Source organism: Phyllostomus discolor, chromosome 11, assembly GCF_004126475.2.
Source record: "Phyllostomus discolor isolate MPI-MPIP mPhyDis1 chromosome 11, mPhyDis1.pri.v3, whole genome shotgun sequence".
Lineage (NCBI taxonomy): Eukaryota > Metazoa > Chordata > Mammalia > Chiroptera > Phyllostomidae > Phyllostomus > Phyllostomus discolor.
Genome location: NC_040913.2, coordinates 54,488,068 through 54,508,478, shown reverse-complemented (window position 1 = coordinate 54,508,478; position 20,411 = coordinate 54,488,068). Strand labels below are relative to the sequence as shown.

Genomic DNA, 20,411 nt, shown 5'->3' with positions numbered 1-20,411 from the left:
ACTGACTATCACACAGTATAACTTCCCTACAAGGCTATAGGCAGAAAAAAAAAAGAAAACTTGAATAAAAATTTTGAATCAACAGAAAAGAGCCTCAGAAAAAGGAACAACATAGACAAAACCACTAAATTATCAAGGCACTTGATATGTTCTAGAAATCAAAAAAAAAATCTATTAGACAAAAGTGAAGCATAGTAAAGAAGTGGCAGGATAAAATGAGGGTAGAAGGCATGGCCTGTTCTGCCAGGTACTTATGGAATTGGGTATAGAGTTCCTAGTGCCTTAGCTGTATACAAGGGAGTGATGACTCAGATTTAGGGTTTAAGAACAAAACTCTATAAGCAATTAAGAAGCACAAGTTGGTAGTTACAAGATAGTCATAGAGACGTAAAGTACAGTATAGGAAATATAGTCAATATTATAACTATGTATGGTACCAGGTAGATACTAGATTATGCAGTGTGGTGTGGAGGGTGGTATGGATGGTCCCACATTCACATATTCTGGATAAACGTTGGGAGGAATACCTTGGGATCAAGTGATCCCAGCCCCAGGCCAGACCACACAGTCCAGGGTTCCAGTGCCAGGAAGATAAACTCCTATAATTTCTGGCTATAAAAAACCAGTGGGGGTTGGAGCAGCAGAAAAAACTGCTGGACTTTCAGGAGACTCGATTTAAAGGGCCCATATGGACTTAGAATGTATGCAAACCCACCCATCTGGGATTCAACAGCAGGGCAACAGCTGAAAGGGGGACAGTTGCATAAGGAAAGTGAGTAAAGTGACTGGAAAAGGGGCAAGTGCAGGGCAAACCTCCAGAAGCCAGGTAGTACCATTGTCCCCTCTCTAAGCCTTCCCTACCACACAGAGCCACACAGTGGTGAAGCAGGTTGCCCCTGCCCTGGCAATTACCTAAGGCTCCACCCCACACAATTTGCAGGTACCTTTTCTACAATAGGCCACACTACTAAGACAGGGAGTCAAAGTAGCTCTACCTAATACACAGAAGCAAACACAGGGAAGCTGCCAAATTGAAGAGACAAAGAAATATGGCCCAAATGAAAGAACAGAACAAAAGCCCAGAAAAAAAAAAAACTAAATGAAATGGAGATGAGCAACATATCAGATGCAGAGTTCAAAACACTGGTGATCAGAATGCTCAGAGAAATCACTGAGTACAGCAAAAACATAAAGGAGGAAATGAAGGTTACACTAAGTGAAATAAAGAAAAATTGATAAGGAACTATAAGTGCTGTGAAGGAAGCTGGAATTCAAATCAACGAATTGGAACATAGGGAGGAAATAAGCCTTCAACCAGAACAGCAAGAAAAAAAAAAGAATTCAAAAAAATGAGAATAGTATAAGGACCCTCTGGGACATCTACAAGTACACCGATATCTGAATCATACGGATGCCATAAGGAAAAGAGGAAGAGCAAGAAATTGAAAACTTCTTTGAAAAAATGAAAAAAAAACCTTTCCTAATTTGGTGAAGGAAATACACATACAAGTCCAAGAAGCACAGAATCCCAAACAAGTTGAGCCCAAAGAGGACCACACCAAGATACATCATAATTGAAATGCCAAAGGCTAAAGATAAAAAATCTGAAAAGCAGTAAGAGAAAAGCAAAGAGTCGCCTGCAAAGGAGTTCCCATAAGACAGCTGATTTCTCAAAAGAACTTTGTAGGCTAGAAAGGGCTGACAAGAAGTATTCAAAACTGATGAAAAAGCAAGGACTACAACCTAGATTACTCTACCCTACAAATTATCATTTGGAATTGAAGAGCAGGACAAATAAAGTACACCCCATTACAAGGTAAAGCTAAAGGAATTGATCATCACCAAACCATTATCACATGAAATGTTAAAGGGACTTATTTTTAAAAAATAGATCAAAACTGTGAACATTAAAATGGCAACATATTCAAGACTATCAACAACTGAATCTTTAAAAACAAAACAAATAACCAGAATAGTAACAGAATCATAGATATGGAGATTATTTGGAGGGTTATCAGTTGGGATAGGATAACAGCTGGGAGAAGGAAGGGAGAGAATGAGGGGAAAGGTACAGGGAATAAGAAGCAAAATAGACAGGGGGATATTAAGAACAGTATAGGAAATGGAGAAGCCAAAGAACTTATATGCACAACCATGGACAAGAACTAAGAAGGGGAGGGATTGCCTGGAGGGAGAGGAATACTGGTCAGAGGAAGGCAAAGGGGGGAAAAATTAGGAGAACTGTAATAACATAATCATTTTTTATATTTTTTTAATAGGAGGAAAATTGATAAATAAATTACACTAGAAGGTATTATTCATATTATTAATTAATGATTTCCCTGGGCAATAAATGTTACCAAAACAAACTAGTATTCCCAAAATCAGTTTTAAATTTCTCATGGTTCCCCTTTTCCCTTTGAGCCAAATTTAAATTCCTTACCCTGGTTTTTCAATACTCGATCCTGCCTGCCTGAGCCACCAGTTTCATCCCAAGACACTCTCTACCTTGCACTTTACTCTCCCATACAAAGTCCAGACATTCTCCCTAGCCTTTACACATCCTACTGGGCTCAGCCAGAAACTCCCTTCTCTCTTTCTTTCTTCACCAAATCACTATTTTTAAATATATTTTATTTATTTATTTTTAGAGAGAGGGGAACTGAAGGAGAAAGGAAGGAAGAGAAATATCAATATGTGGATTGTCTCTTGTGCACCTCCTACTGGGTGCCTGGTCCACAACCCAGTCAGGCATGTGCCCCTGACTGGGAATCGAACCAGCGGACCCTTTGGTTCACATGCTGACACTCATCCACTGAGCCCCACCAGCCAAGACCCAAACCAATTCTTATTACCATATGCCACATACTAAGATCTTAAGACACAGGAGAGAAAAAAAAAGGCACTTCCCCACCCCCCCAGCCCTCCTATAAGGTAACAGCCTAGTGGAAAGACAGACCTTAAATATGATTGCACAGCAGCTAAAAAACAATATCATTATTGAGATGCATGTCATATCAAAAAAGTGAAGTTGCCTTCTGACAACAGGGGATCTCTAATTCAAACACAGTTGCAGGAAACTTCTCAGACGTAGTGACTTTTAAAGCAGTCCTAACTAGTGAAAATATGATGGAATACAGTGAGCATGGCTGAGGTCCAAAGTGTGAGCCTACAGCAAAGTTAACCAGGCCTCATAGGCCACCTTAAAAAGACTGAACTTCCCAGGGGTGTCCAACCTTTTGGCATTTCTGGACCACACTGGAAGAAGAGTTGTCTTGGGCTATACATTAAAGACACAAACACTAATGAAAACTAATGAGCTAAGAAAAGATTTTAAGTAAATTTAAGATTTTGTGTTGGGCCACATTCATAGCCATCCTGGGTTGCATGAGGCCTGCTGTCCACAGGTTGGACACCAAGAGCAAGAAAATGAGGGGCCTCACTTTATCTGCATTTTGAAAATTTTTAGCATTTAATTTATATCATTATTATCATCACCATCATTATTATTATGTATACTATCTAACCTCTGTATAGCCCTATCCCATTAAAATGTAAGCTCCATAAAGGCAGAAATCTCTGTGTAGTTAGTTCAGTGATATATTTCAAATGCCTAAAAGAGTACCTGGCTAACAGTAGTTATCCAATAAACAGTTATTGAATAAAAAGAATGAAAGAATGAACAAACAGTTTAGACAGAGGCAAGAGGGTGCGAGGAGTCCCTGTTGGAAGCAGTAGTCCAGGTGAGAAAAAAATTACAATTTTTCTCTTAAGCTCAGGATTGCATGCATCAGGATTCACCTAAATGTCACTTTCTTTAGAAAGCCTTTCCAGTTCTTCTATACCAGTTTAGATGCCATTGTTGTGTGATTACACTACACCCTGTCCTTTAATCATGATAGCCCCTGTCACATTTAAGCTCAATGACAGCAATGACTAGCTCTGCCTTGCTTTCTACTAAATCTCCAAACCTTAGCAAATCAACACATTGTTTGTAGAAAGAATAAACAACTATCCAACAACTTCTGTAGAAATAAGTCTATTATATAACTTTCTCCTAAATTAGGGGTCTCCAACCTCTAGACTGAGGACCAGTACCATTCAGGGCCTCTTAGAAACCAGGCTACACAGCAGGAGGTAAGCTTGAACAACACACTTGAATTACCCTGAAACCATTCCCCCCATCTCAGTCTGTGGAAAAACTCTTCCATGAAAGTGGTCCCTAGTGACAAAAAGGTTGAGGACTGCTGTCCTAAATGATCTACTCCAATGCCAACAGAACTGCTCATCTCCAGAGCATCAACGTTATGAGTAACCTTATACTAAGGAGATGTAGTTGCTTGTTCAAATTTACTAAAGGAAGAACACTTCAATTTATCTACCATCTTAGAATTTTGTCTTGCTCCAATACATTTTCTACATCACAAAGCATAAGAAATTTTCAAATTCCACAATTGTATCATGTTAACTTTTCTCCATTCTGAGGATTCCAAAGCCAGAAGAATAAGCCTCCAAACCCAGGTGACAGCATTCAAAGCCATACATATCTAGATCCTAAATGTACCTCAACTCATTTACTATAGACTCTTACACTACATACCAGAAGGTTTCTAAAGCCCCCATGGTCAGCTCCAATCATTCACAAGATATTTTCACTGCTGTAGACTGTGTCTCCACCATCACTCTTTTTAGTTAACTCATTACTGCTCAGACTTCAAGTATCACTTAGATATCACTTTCATTGGAAGCTCTGCTGAAATGCCCTCAATGCCCCTCTTACATGGGCACTTGCACTGTGAGATTAGCATTATTAAAATACATTAAATTGCCTGTCCACTTGTATGTAGGTCTCCCTAAGGGGACTCGAAATTCTCTGAAATCAGGATCTGCAGCTTGTTATTCCTTGCCTGACAAGTGGGATGGGATTCCCAAACTTCTTTCAACAGCCTCAGATGTACCCTCTTCCCTCGGCTACCTTGTTCCAGAGATGGAGCTAATAAGATGTCGAATAAAACAAAACTTGTTAAAGGCAAACACCTGATCCCAGGTGATTACTGAGGAAATACCCTTTAAGAAAACATTAGTTTCTCTCTACTGAAAGGAATGATTCAAGAACAAAACATAAGGAAAATCACTCAAGAAGACTCCTTAAGTACTGCACACAATGTTTTAATTCTTTTAAATTTTCAATTACAGTTGACATTCAATATCCTATTAGTTTCATATGTACAGCATAGTGGTTAGACATTTATATAACTTACAAAGTGAATCCCCTGATATGTGTAGTACCAACCTGGCACCATAGTTATTATAATATTACTGCAAACAATATTTTAAGAGACTGTGGCCAACTATCTCCATGTAATCTCCACAAAACGTTCTAAATATTCACATTGGGCAGGAGAATGGGGGTGGGCAGGAAACAACAAAAGTTTTAAGGACAAATGTAACAAAATGAAACCACATTAATTTATTCAAGTAGGTGGTGAAAATTACTTGGCCAAAAAAAAAGTAAAATACAATATAGTTGCCAAGAAAAAGAATTTAGTTTTAAAAATACCACAGACTAATTTTCTTAAACCCTAAGAATTTAAAAAAGAAATGTCTATAAGTAGCACATACATTCTTCTCAAGAAAAAGTACTGCCAGTGTAGTTGCTAAAACCACAAAGTATTCCAAAAATTTACACTACATATTTACATCAGAAAACCTCTTTCTGCATAGATACCCTCAAAGGTAATCTTTTATCTAACAAATCTAAACTATAAAATGTGAAAAGTAGTGTAGTTCCAAATGAATGTGGAGTTACTACACAAGAAATCTAAATTAATAACCAATTTAAAAGAAAAAATAGCCCTGGCTGGCGTAGCTCAGTGGATTGAGTGCGGGTTGCAAACCAAAGTGTCACAGGTTCAATTCCCAGTCAGGGTACATGCCTGGGTTGCAGGCCATGACCCCCAGCAACCGCACATTGATGTTTCTCTCTCTCTCTTTCTCCTTCCCTTCCCTCTCTAAAAATAAATAAATAAAATCTTTAAAAAAAAAGAGTTAAACTAATACCATATTTAAAAAAAGAAAAGAAAAAATATGTACAGCCTCATATCAGAAATAATAGCAAACTACAAATAAACCTTCTATTCAAACTTAGGTAAACAAAGCACTCCTTAAAAACATATTTAAATGCTTATCTGAAACCTATAACCTGCAATTTCAATTGTGTACTAACAAACTAAATCAGGCAACAGGTGCTAAGAACTGTTTATCATAGTTAAAGTTAACAGAGATAATGAGAATCTATCATTATTTGAGAGTGTAATAGGATCTTAAAAATCACCTAAAACATACAAGGAGATAAAATTGAAAATATAACTGGGTTTTTCTTCTAATTTCTACTTTTTCCTATTTTCCAAATTATCAGAGGTTGAAATACAGATTCGTTTCTCCCTCAGGGAGGTCAAATGCACTCTCCCTGAAAAGAACAATCAAAATAACTTGTTGAGCAAATAAAAATAAATGAATTACCTACTGCAGTAAAGGATACCATCTCTTTGAGGCAATTTTGGAACTTCTGGAGAAATCTGTTCAAGGCTTGCTAATAGTCACAGTTCAAGATCCTATATTAAAAACTCCATTGCTCTGAGGATGTAAAGTACAGCATGGGGAATATAATCACTAATAATGTAAGAACTGCATGGTGTTAAGAGGGTTCTGGAAATATTAGGAGAAAACACTTTGTAAAGTATATGATTGTCAGACCACTATGTTGTACACCTGAAACCAATACAAAATAATATTGAACATAAAATGTATTTGAAAAATAAAATTTAAAAAAAAAAAAACACAGTGTTCTCCAGACCATTGGAGGTCCCTACTGAGGGGCCTCCACAATAACAATGGTCAAAAAAGTCTCACGCTGGGGAGAACGCCAACTTCCTTTTCAGGAAATTTGGAAATGAGGAACCTTTGATTTTCTGATCAAATTTGTTTCATTGGAAGAAACCTCACTGATTACTAACAAAAATTTCCTTATTAGTAACAAAATATCCTCAATGTTTTTGTTCTAATTCCATACACTGAAGTTCATGTAAAAAAAAAGACAGGTATAGTATCTATACCTGTCTTCACGCTGGCTACAGGAGCCATGAGGTTGGAAGGTTTCATCAGATTGGTATCAAAATAGGATCAAATTTACCTTAAACCCATATCAAAACCTTGAGAACTTGCTTCTCTATCTTGATTTGTTTTGTCAAAGGGAGGCTGAGTGTGGGAGAGATCTCCCCTCCAAATCTTAAACCACCAATGTACTACACGTTGTCAGGTCTGCAGTTAGAGATGGCCAACCGTTAGGTTGGGGCCCCAACAATTAGGTTGAGGTATACAAATATATTTCATATGATATTACTAGCCTCTCATGCGTTTGTCTCAGGCTACGTCTCTGCTCTTTGTGAGTCAAACTTCTTAAATGTATTAAATCTGTAACTCAAATTCATGTTCTCATCTTTCTAAATGGCATAATTTCACCAAGGATCATTTAGCATCATAGTAGACTCTTTTGTAGGCTTCTGATATGAATGATTCAAGAGGAAATTTACAGAAAAAAGGAAGTAAAATCTCAAACATCTAGTGTTCTGCATTTTTTAAATTAAAATGATAGACCTTCAAAAAATAATTCTGATTCCCAAATTGTTTCCTTACAATAAAGACAAAGTTCATAGGGAAGAGGAAAGGTACAGGAAAAGCCAAACGAAAAATGTGAAAAAATTTCAAGCTCTCTCAAAACTGATGGTCCTCATCCTGCTATTCCTTTCCATCCTATGCTCCTCCATTTCCCCCAGCTCAGCTCTGCTCTTTCTTCAGTTGATATGCTCCCTTTTTCTTCTGGCTGACCAAAAACCTTCAAAGCAACACTACCTTTTAAAATTAAGCCCTCTTAGACACTACATGATTATAACAGGAACTATCCAACAAGAGGATATAACACTGAAAACATTCATGTACCAAACATGGGAGCACCTAAGTATGTAAAGAAAACCTTGATGGATATAAAGGGAGAAATTGATAGAAATACAGACATAGTAGTGTATTTTAATATCCCATTAACTTTAATGGATAGATCTTACAGACAGAAAATCAACAAGGAAAGAAAAACCTTAAATGACATACCAGATCAATGGATTTAACTGATATCTTCAGAGCAGTTCACCCCAAAGAAGCAGAATATACATTCTTTTCAAGTATACATGGAATGTTTTCCAGGATAGACCACATGTTAGGACACAAAACAAGTCTCAATAAATTTAACAACATTGAAATCATATCAAGCATCTTCTCTGACCATCATGTAATAAAACTAGAAATTAATCACAAGAAAAAATCTGAAAAATACACAAAGACATGGAAGGTCAGTAACATGTTATTAAATATTGAGTGGGTCAACAATGAGATCAAGAAAGAAATCAACACATACCTTGAAACAAATGAATATGAGAACACAACAAGCCAAAATCTGTGGGACACAGAGAACACAATCCTAAGAGGGAAATTCATAGCATTACAGGCGTATCTCAAGAAACAAGAAAAAGCTACACTTTGCGACAGCATGGATGGAACTGGAAAGCATTATGCTAAGCAAAATAAGCCAGGTGGTGAAAGCAAATATCATATGACCTCATCTTTAACAGGAACCTAGTAAACAAAACAAACAAACAAACAAGCAAAATATAACCAAAGACACTGAAATTGAGAACAGGCTGACAGTGATCATTGGGGAGAAAGGACAGAATTTCAGGGGGAAAGAGGAAGGGTTTGCAGGAACAAGTATAAAGGACACATGGCCAAAAACAAGGAGGCAGGGCTGGAAATGGGAGGGAGGTGGCGAGGGCTGGGGGGTGGGCTGGGATGGGGAGTAAAAGGCAGAAAACTGTACTTGAATAACAATTAAAACCTTAAAAAAGAAATAAAAAAAGAAAAAGCTCAAATAAATAATCTAACTTTATACTTAAAGGAACTTGAAAAAGAACAACTAACAAAGCCCAAAGTGAGTAGAAGAAAGGAAATAGAAAGCATCAGAGCAAAATAAATGAAGTAGAGTCTAAAAAAAAACAATACAGAAGATCAATGAATTGAAGAACTGGTTCTTAGAAAAGATAAACAAGTTGACAGACCTTTAGCCAGATTCATGAAGAAAAAAAGAGATAGGACCCAAATAAATAAAATCAGAAATAAGAAAGTAGAAGTAACAACTGACACCAAAGACATATAAAGGATTGTCAGAAAATATTATGAACAACTACATGCAACAAATTGGACAACCTGGACAAACTGAATAAATTCCTAGAAGGAAAAAATCTTCCAAAACTCAATCAGGAAGAATCAGAAATTCTGAATAGACAGATAACACTTAGTGAAATTGAAGTAGTAATAAAAAAAACTCCCAACAAACAAAATCCTTGAAGTGGATGGCTTCACAGATGAATTGTACCAAACATTCCAAAAAGAACTAACACGTCTCCTTCTCAAACTATTTCAAAAAAATCAAGACAAGAGAAGATTCCCAAGTTCATTTTGCAATGCCAGCATTATCTTAATTCTAAAATCACATAAAGACATTACAAAGAAAGAAAATTATAGGCCAATATCCCTGATGAACCTAGTTGCTAAAATCTATGACAAAATAGTAGCAAACTGAATACATCAATATATCAAAAAGACCATACACCGTGATCAAGTGGAATTTATTCTGGTGATGAAAGGTTGGTACAATGTTCACAAATAAATGTGATACAACACACAAAAAAATGAAAGATAAAAAACACCATGATCATATTAATAGATGCAGAAACAGCATTTGGTAAAATGTAGCACCAATTCATGATAAATACTCTCAACAAAGTAGAAATAGTGGGAACACACCTAACCATAATAAAGGCCATATATGATAAACCCACTACCAGCGTCACACTTAATGGGCAAAAACTGCAAGTGTTCCCCTTAAGATCGGGAACAAGACAGTGATACCACTTTCACCTCTCTTATTCAGAATAGGACTAGAAGTCCTAGCCACAGCAATCAGACAAGAAGAAGAAATAAAAGGCATCCAAATTGGAGAAGAGGAAGTAAAAATGTCATTATTTGTAGATACATGACACTGTATGTAGAGAATTCTAAAGATTCCACCAAGAAACTACTAGGACCGATAAATGAATTCAGTAAAGTAGCAGGATAACAAAATTAATATGCAAAAATTAACTGTACTTTTATATACCAATAATGAACTATCAGAAAGGGAAATTAAGAAAACAATCCTAGTCACAATTGCTCCAAAAAGTATAAAATACCTAGGAATAAATTTAATCAAGAATATAAAAGACCCATACTCAGAAAATTATAAGACATTGAAAAAGAAATTAAAGAGGAGACAAATAAGTGGAAGCATGTATCATGTTCACGGATAGAAAATACTGACATGATTAAAATGTCTATACTACCCAAAGCAATCTATAGATTCAATGCAATTCCTATCAAGATAACAATGACATATTTTACAGAACTAGAGCAAATATGGAACCACAAAAGACCTCGAACAGCCACAGCAATCTTAAAAAAGAACAATGTTGTAGGAATCACGCTACCTAATATCAAACTAAACTATAAGGCCATTATAATCAAATAGCATAGTACTAGCATAAAAACAGACACATTAGATCAATGGAACAGAATAGAGAGCCCAGAAATAAGCCCATACCTTTATAGTCAATTAATATTTGACAGAGGAGGCAAGCACATAAAATGGGCTAAAGATAGTTTATTCAATAAATAGTATTGGGAAAATTAGACAGATACATTTTTAAAAAATGAAACTAGACCACCTTCTAATGCCACATACAAGGATAAATTCAAAATGGATTAAAGACTTAAAGGTTGGACTTGAAACCATAAAAATCCTAGAAGAAAACATAGGCAGTAAAATCTTGGATATTGCTTCTAGCAATGTTTTATAGGATATATCTCCTTGGGCAAGGGAAACAAGAAAAAAATAAACAAATGGGACTACATCAAACTAAAAAAAATTTGGCATAGCAAAGGAAACCATCAACAAAAATGAAAACAACCCACTGAATGGGAGAACATATTCACCAATATATCTGACAAGGGATTAGTATCCAAAATTTATAAAGAATTTATAAAACTCAACATCAAAAACCAAACAATCCAATTAAAAAATGGGCAAAGGACCTGAATAGACACTTCTCCAAAAAGGACATATAGATGGCCAATAGACATATGAAAGGATGTTCAACATCACTAATCATCAGAGAAAGGCAAATTAAAACCACAATGAGCCCTGGCTGGTATGGCTCAGTGGACTAAGTACCATCCGGCAAACTGAGGGGTTGCTGGTTCAATTCCCAGTCAGGGCATATGCCTTGGTTGCAGGCCAGGTTCCCAATGGGGTTGTGCAAGAAGCAATCTCACATTGATGTTTCTCTCATCCTCTTTCTCCCTCCCTTCCCCTCTGTCTAAAAATAAAAAAATAAAATCTTAAAAAAAAAAAAACACAATGAGGTATTACCTCACACCCATCAGAATGGCTATCATCAATAAATCAACCAGCAACAAGCGCTGGTGAGGATTTGGAGAAGGGGGAACCTTTTTGCACTGTTGGCAGAAATGCAGATTGGTACAGCCACTGTAAAAGTAGTAGGGAGGTACTTCAAAAAATTAAAAATGGAAATACCTTATGACCCACCAATTTCACTTCTGGGGATTTTTTCAAATACACCTGAAACACTACTTTGAAAGAATATATGCACCACTATGTTCATGGCAGCATTATTTACAATCACCAAGATCTGGAAGCAGCCCAAATGTTCATCTGTAGATGAGTGGATAAAGCAACTATAGTACACTTACACAGTGGAATACTACTCGGCTATAAAAAAAAAAAAAGAAGAAGAAGAAAATTTTACCCTTCACAACAGCATGGATGGACCTGAATAGGCTAAGTAAAATAAGTCAGTAGGAAAGAGACAAATACTATATGATTTCACTCATATGTGGAATCTAATGAACAAACTGAACCAATAAGCAAAATAGAAACAGACTCACAGAGAGCAGGTTGACAGCTCTGAGGGGGTAGGAGATGGAATAAAAAAGAAAAAAAACTCATGGACACAGACAACAGTGTGGTGCTTGTGGTAGAGTGGGGTGTGGGTGAACATGGAAGAGGATATAAGAGGGATAAATGGTAATGAAAAAGATACAATAAAAATAAACTATAAAAATAATTAAAATGTAACACAATTGTGTTGTTATATGGAACACTTTAGCATATTAAAGATAAGTATGCTGCTTTTATGTCAGATTTCTTTATATTAATGCTATTTTCAAGGATAAATCTTTTTTTGCTAATTCTGTTTGAAGAATAGACTAAGATTCAGGATAAACTATTTAAAAACATTTTACCCATAAACCATCCACTTGTCTATGTAAGTGCAATTTGGATGCACATATTGGATTTAGCCATTGTCCATAACTCCAAATTTTAAATGTTTGTATCAATCAAAAAACTACCTTGTCTAATAAGTAAATAATATGCATTTAGTCCTGTGTAGTTAAATAATATTAATTAAAATTCTGATTATTTTTACTTTACTTTCTAATAAAGCAATGTTATGTATTTTGTCCTATGTAGTTAAATAATATTAATAAAATCCTGGTTATTTTTGTCTTGAAAAAAAATTAAGCCCTCTTAGAATAGGACAAGCCTCTATGGCTGAATTAAAGCCTTGGATTCATTCTGAACTGACAGGTGTCACCTAAGACTTTCCAAAACCTACACAGGATAAAATTTACAGAGAAACTGAAAATATTCTAGAAATGTATAATCTAGGATCACTAATTTTACATCAATTTATTCATATTGCTAGTAACCTCGCATAGAAAATTTTGAATTAAAAAAAGAGAATAGGAAGTCCCCGAAAGTGACTTGAGAACTCTGATTATAACGGAAAGCAGAAAGATTTAAAAAAAACTGTAAATGATAAACAAACTCACTGGGAGGCTACCACTAAAATCTTTTATCTGAAAATAGGTTGCACTCTAATGCAGCTATGCTAGCAATGAAAGGATAGGTCCACTGAAGACTTCAGAGATGGACTCTTTAATTCCTTAGAGAGTATTTATGAGTAGACCCTGAAGCAATTGTGATCCCACCTCTCCCCTCACTTTTTGTAAGCAGACTTAAGCCAGAAATAGAAAATATCATAAACAAGCAAAACCTGGATAGGAACTACCCACAGTGTCAGATCTTCGAAACCACACTATACATTGTAAAAGAGTCTGAACAAACACAATAAGACTCAGAATAAACTGATAGCCTTACAGATAAAATTGGATGCTCCCACTCCAGAAATTAAATATCAGTCTTTTGATAAAGCACCTAGATACTATAAACAGAAATGACAATAAATAATTGTTCTGTATTAGCCAAGAAAATGAAGGGAAAAATATATATAGACAATATTCCAACAACAAATCAAATAACCATTTGCCATCTATCACATCAAAAGGAGAAATTGCACTAATTATTAATTATTGATACAGGCAGTACATTATTAACCTTAAATCCTGCCTTGTTACACAAGGTCTCCCTATGAGTCAGCAAAGTGCTTGCATAATGGATATCTCTGACACTTTGCATTTCCCCTGTCCCAGCCCACAACAGTAACCTTTGGACCTTTAGTCAAGGAACATTCTTCTTCCTATGAGACATTACACCCACTGGCTTCATAAGAAAGAATCTACAGTACAAACACATTCCAGATCAAATGCTGTAATAATAAACTCTCCCATGAACTCCTGAGGAGTCTGCTACTCTAATGAAGATAGAAATTATTTAGAGTCAGACTCATCACTACCCTTGTGACTAAATCAAGCCCAAATTGAAGACTTCAAAAAAACCAGTTTGAAGATTTCTTGTTAAAGAACAAATACAATTGTACTGGCAAAAGTATTGGGGTCGACTAGTTCAAGGTTCATAATGTAACTATTCAAAACACTACACAAACTTGCACAATTCTCCATAATGAGAAGGTAAAGAAGGACTAAAACCCAACAACTGAGAGCCTAAAAAAGGTTTCTCATGCACTGCTCAGTCTTTCAAGGCTGTAATCGTGGTGTGAACCATGCTACATTTTTATTTGGAGGCTAAACTGGGGCTAATTTAAGCTCATTCAGGTGGTTGACAAAAATTTATTTCCTTGTGGTTGTATCACTGAGGTCCCCATCTTTTGCTGGCTCTTAGATGGAGATTGGAAACTTGCATCCTTTGGACACTTAGATCCTTAGAAGCTGCCTGGAACTCATTGCCATGTGGGCTACCTCAATATGGTTGCTTGCTTCATCAATCCAGCAGTTAGAATCTGTTCTCTAGTGTCCTAAGATTGAGTCTTATATGATGAAACAATCACAGGAGTGACACCCAACTACTTTGCCCTATAATGTAATTGAATGCAGTTAAATTCCACCACCTTTTCATATAATGTAACTTAATTAAGGGAGGTCTATGCCATCACCCTTTGACATATGCCATATGTATCACAGGTTCTACCCAAACTGAAGAGGGGGCAGTTAAACAAAGGGTTGGATGCCTGCCAGCTCCTCAAAAAGTTAAACATAGAGCCCTGCTGAGTAGCTTGTTTGGTTAAAGTATCATCCCAATATGCCAAGGTTGTGGGTTCACTCCCCAGTCAGGGCACATACAAGAATCAACAAATGAATGCATAGATGAGTAGAGCAACAGATCAATGTTCTCTCTCTCTATCTTTCTCTCTCACTCTCTTCCCTCTTCCCCTCTCTAAAAATCAATACATAAATTTTTAAAAAGGAAATACTTATTACTTAAAAAAAGTTAAACATAGAACTATCACATGACCCAACAATTCCCCTCTTGTATACAGGTATATCTCATTTTATCGTGCTTTGCTTTACTATGCTTCACATATGTTGTATTTTTTTTACAAACTGAAGGCAAGACCCTCTACCTACAAAAAGGTTATGACACACTTTATTGTGAAAGTCACTTTATTTTAGTGGTCTGGAACTGAACTCACAATATCTCTGAAGTACACCTGTACATAACCAAGAGAACTTAAAATAGGTATTCAAACAAATACTTGCACATGAATGTTCATAGCAGCACTATTCAAAATCACCAAAAATAGAAACAACTCAAATTTCTATCAATAAATGGATTTTTAAAAAGGTGGTATAGTCATACTAGGGAATATTATTCAGCCATAAAAAGAAATAAAATACTGATACATGACACAAAATAGATCCTATATTCTGCTTTGTTTACTTTTAACCTTATCTAAAGTCCTTATTTTCATATACTTACAGGTATAAAATTTCTTTTTAATTTTTTGATAGATTCAAATTCACTGGTGAAATTATTATATGCTTATCTATTTTTTCCACATTTTCCTAAAATTTCTTTAAATACTAGTCATAGTTATTTTACATTCCTTATCAGCCAACTCCAGTATCTGGAGCACATGTGGATCTATGTCTACTATCTGTTTTACTTTTTCTTAGTTTTCAGTTTTGTGTTCCTTTTACTTAGGTATGTCTAACAAATGTGTACTAAATAACAAAAATGTACATACAACAGTTATATGTGTAAAGTGTATTTCCTGGAAAAAATTATTCATCCAACAAGTATTTAGTGAGCTCTGACTATGTACCAGGCACCATCTGCAAGTGGCACAGTAATAACCCCTGCCAGGAAGGAGCTTACAATCCAGTGCAGAAAGCAGACATTTAACCCATCTTAAAATAGCCGAAAGGCCCCATAAAATCTGAGCTCCCTACTATACATCTTACCTCTATTACTTCATCTCTGACTTCTCCCTTGATCACTCCAGTCACATGATTCCTCATTGTTTGTTCAACATCAAGCACACTTCAACCGCAACATTTTTGCACTTAATTTTTTCTGCCTAATATGCTTTGTTTTCTCCACAGTAGCCACATGACTTGCCCCATCACTTGTTTACATGGTACCTGCCAGCATTCCCTTTCCCCATTCTTTGTCTTATATTTCACCATGGCATGTAGTATAACTTTAGTTTTTGATCATTGTCTCCTTCTTTTATAGTGTAAGCTTCATGAGGACAGGACGTTTTTATCTGTTTTGTTCATTACTATATCCACAGCACTTCAAACAATATTGGACAAATAATATGCACTTTTTAAATATTTACTGAGTAGAGGAATGACTAGATGAATGAATGACTGATTTAATGGGTGAAGTACAGGGTACTAAGGGAAGATAGAACTGAGGGCCTAATCTATAACCTAGGCAGTAAAGAAATGCCTCTGTGAGAAATTTATGTTATGCCAAGACCTAAACAGCAAGTAGGAGACAATCAGGAATTAAGACAGAAGCAGAATTAACACACATATGACAAAATTAAATACAGAAGGTTCAAGAATCTGAAGGATGTCACATATGGTTGGTGCAAAGGGTAAATTGGCACAATATCAGTTTGAAGAGAGAAATGCTATTTTAAAAAATATAAATGAGTAGCCATTACAGAACATTTAAACACAGGCATATGATCAAATCTAGACTTTTGAACGATCTCTCAAGCTGCAGTGTCCAAAATTAATTGGACAGAACCAGAGTGGCTCCAAAGGAGACCAATCAGAAGGCTGATGTCCAGAGTAGATGATGGTAACTAGAACTTGGTATTAGCATGAGGAAAGAAAGAATGAAATGGATCAGAAAGATATTTAAGTAAATTCTCTGTAGCAGTATTTATGAAGAATGACTCCCAAGTCCCCAGCTTCAGAAACAGTGTGAAAAATGCCAGCACTTACACAGGGAAGAAAAAAATGAAGGATGAGAAGTTTACAGCAAAAGTCAGCAAACTTTTTCTGAATGGGCCAAGTAGTAAATATTTCAGACTTTGTGGGCCATACAGTCTCAGTCACAATTACTCAACTGAGCCATTATAGTGGAAAAGCATTCAGACGATATGTAAAGGAATGAACATGGTTGTGACCAGTAAAGCTTTATTTATTTACAAACAGAGATGTGCATCAAGACATAGTTTGCCAATCCCTGGTTAGAGGGAAAATGGTGAGGTCAGCTTTTGACTTGCTACTTTCAAGGTGCCTCAAGAAGCATCAAGTAGAGCTGTTTGAGAAGCAATTGAACATGCAATTCTGAAGTTCAGAAGAGATATGTAGAAGAGATGTATAGGTTTGAGATTGGAACCCATAACAATATTTAAGATTGCCCAAGGTGTATGTACAATAAAAGAAAATGTCCTATCAGAACCCAAATAAAACCAACTCTTAAGGAACAAAGATAGAAAGAATAATCAGCATGAAACTAAGAAGGAACATTCAAAACAAGCCAAAAAATACAAAAACAAAACTAGAACTGTGTAAAGTGCCAGAAGTTGAATATTTCAAGCAGGAAAGAGTGACAAGAGACTTAAATGCTTCAAAGACATTGAGATATGACTAGAATTAAAAATTATATACTGGATTTAGTAAAAAGGAGAAGTTGCTGGTAGCCTTTGCAGGAGAAACATCAGTGGGAAGGAAGAAGCCAGACTTCAGTAAAGAGTAAGCATGCAGGATGGATGAAAAAGGTGAAGGGGGTAATAAGTACAAACTGGCAGTTATAAAAATAGTCACAGGAATGCAATGTACAGCATAGGGAATACAGTCAATAATACTGTAATAAATGTGTATGGTGTCAGATGTGTACTAGACAAATAGGTGTGATCAATTCATAAATTACATAAATGTCTAATTATGTTGTATATCTGACACTAATAATATTTTATATCAACTGTATTGTAAAAATAAAAATATTTTTAAAAGATTAAGAAGTATAGAAACAAGAGTAAGGAGAATTCTTCTAAGACATGTGGATGTGAAAGGGAAGAGAGAAGTTAGATGACAGTTGAAGAATGACAAGGACTTGTTGTGATCTATGAAGAGAAGGAGCACATATTTCTTTCCACTAAACTGGAAATATCATCATGTGAGGGGGTCATGGGTATCTTGTTTATCACCATATCCCTTCCACTTAGCACAGGTATCAATACACTTGTTGAGTGACTGAGTATTTTTTATAGCAATGGTAAAGGAAAGGGGCTACAAAACAAAGAGAGTTTTAAGATATAGAACAGAGAAAAGATAATCAGTGAAGATGGTAGCCCCTAAAGGCTACAAAGGGCACAACTGGAGCATAAGAGGAAGAACTGGCTTTACAAAGACTGGGAACACCTCTTCCTGGTACAAAAAGAGAAGGGAAAAAATGGATGAATACAGACTGAGGTAAATATAGGTAAATACAAGCAAGAAGCTGAAAATTTTTTCTTTTTTTTTATGTTTTGTTCACTTACAGTTTACATTCAATATTATTATATATTAGTTTCAATATATGGCATAGTAATTAGGAAAAAAAGCTACAAAATTTTACTAACCTGGGGCCCAGCTTACTAACTATCCTGTAATGCATGAAATGATCCTGCACAAAGAACTTCCTAGCCCCAAAAGTAAAAATTATAAACACTGAGCTGGAGAGTTCTTGCAGACTAACTCCATCACAAGGTTAAAGTCTACATAGGGACTCTCTTATAACAAGAAAAAAAAATTGGGGTGGGGGATGAGGGTGTAGAGATGGGGACAGAAAGACATACATACACTCCAATTTCTGCATTCTGTTTTAGAAGCCTTCAGCTGCAGAAGCTGCTTGTTGGTTAAAGAGTTACGTTTGGGATCTATAGTAATTCATAGCTATACCACTTGCCACTAGAAACATGTTTACATTTTATGCATATGGATGGAAGCTCAATACAAAGATATACAGAAAATCATAAGGTTTAAAACATTAAATCCATGCTGCTATTAAATAAAATCCATAGACCTAACAGCACATTTTTAAATCACCAAGTTTTTTCCTGTGAAAGTATGAGCCAATATTGATCATTAAATACAATTCTTAGGGAGGGCAGAGGGAGTAGGTAGGCAAAAGTGGGGGGAATGGGCACATCTATAATAGTATAAACAATAAAATAAAGAAAAAAATACAATGCTTATGTGGCATCTTGCTCTTTTTAACTCATGGCATTTCAAATAATCCAAGTGTAAACAACATGGATTATTTTTAACCTGTACATGTATATTTTTAAAAGCAATAATTGCATTTTATCTTACACTTTTGACAAAATGCTTGACCTGAGGACATGTGCTATAAAGAGTAGAGTAAAATGTTTTCTTACCTTGACAACTCCATCAAAGCCAGGAATTGTGTTAACTTTTGCTTTCTTAGCTAATAATTTGCTTTCAATCTTGTCACCCATGGCTTGAATAGCACATGTGTCAGGTCCAATGAAAATGATGTCTTCTGCTGCCTGTGGAGAAATAAAAATAGATATTTATAACAAAAACATTATGGTACTTGATATGGAATCACAATTTTATAAAAAGAAAAACCCATAAATAACCTCACTAATTATTTACATACCAAAAACAACTCAAGAGTAAGCATTTGAGTCACACATTAAATATATAACAACTGTTTTGCATATAGAAAATATGCACAGAGATATATGAAACAAAGTTTGGTCAAAGAAAAATAAAAGTAGCCCCTGACTGGTGTAGCTCCATGGGTCGGCATCATCCTATAGACCAAAAGATTGCCAGCTTGATCCCAATCAGGTCCCTAGTTGGAGGCATGTGAGAGGCAATCAATAAATGTTTCACACATCAATATTTTTCCCCTCTTTCTCCCTTCCTTCCCCTCCCTCTAAAAATAAATAACTAAAATCTTTTTTAAAAGAAAAAGAAAAGTATAAGCAATACTTTTTATAGTATTAACTATAGTATAGTTAATATTGCTTAATATTAACAGATTTCTTTGGAAAAGCAACTTCTATGGTATTATATTTGTATACAGTATCTTGCCACCCAATCTAAACAGTAAGTTTACCTTTCAAAATGCCTTATAAATCTTTGTTTCTCAATATTCTGCAGCACAGTACCTAGTTCAACACATATATCCATTTTTTATTGAATAAACTCTGTGCGAGGCTCTGAGGTAAATGCAGGGGATAACATAGATGAATACCACAGGATATCATCTAATTCAAGGGATTATGAACAGATCACAATATCTCAGAGAAATACACAAATAAAGTATAAAATGTCTATATCCTTGTGACTACAAGATAAAAGTCAATACAGTGGGAATTTACCAGGTGGAGTTGTGGTTTCAATAAAAACTGCTCTGTACAAATTACACTTAGTCCCCAGTAACAGATCCATCTCTCTGGGTTTAACTTATAATAAAATGCTAATAAGGAAAATACCAATTAGGGATGAAA

General features: G+C 35.6%; 1 protein-coding gene across 4 annotated transcripts in view; it reads right to left on the bottom strand.

Moving 5' to 3' along the window:
* Positions 1 to 20,411, bottom strand: part of PCCA (propionyl-CoA carboxylase subunit alpha) — a 488,979-nt gene that overhangs the window by 337,798 nt on the left and 130,770 nt on the right. For 2 of the 4 annotated variants that reach the window (XM_028526281.1, XM_036011417.1), the window contains one exon: positions 19,308 to 19,439. In XM_028526281.1, the coding sequence (XP_028382082.1) occupies positions 19,308 to 19,321 (14 nt within the window). In that variant the 5' untranslated portion in view covers positions 19,322 to 19,439. Of the gene's footprint in view, positions 1 to 12,988; positions 12,994 to 14,320; positions 14,328 to 19,307; positions 19,440 to 20,411 lie in introns of those variants that run through there. The other 2 variants (XM_028526274.2, XM_036011418.1) reach the window with 2 other exon arrangements.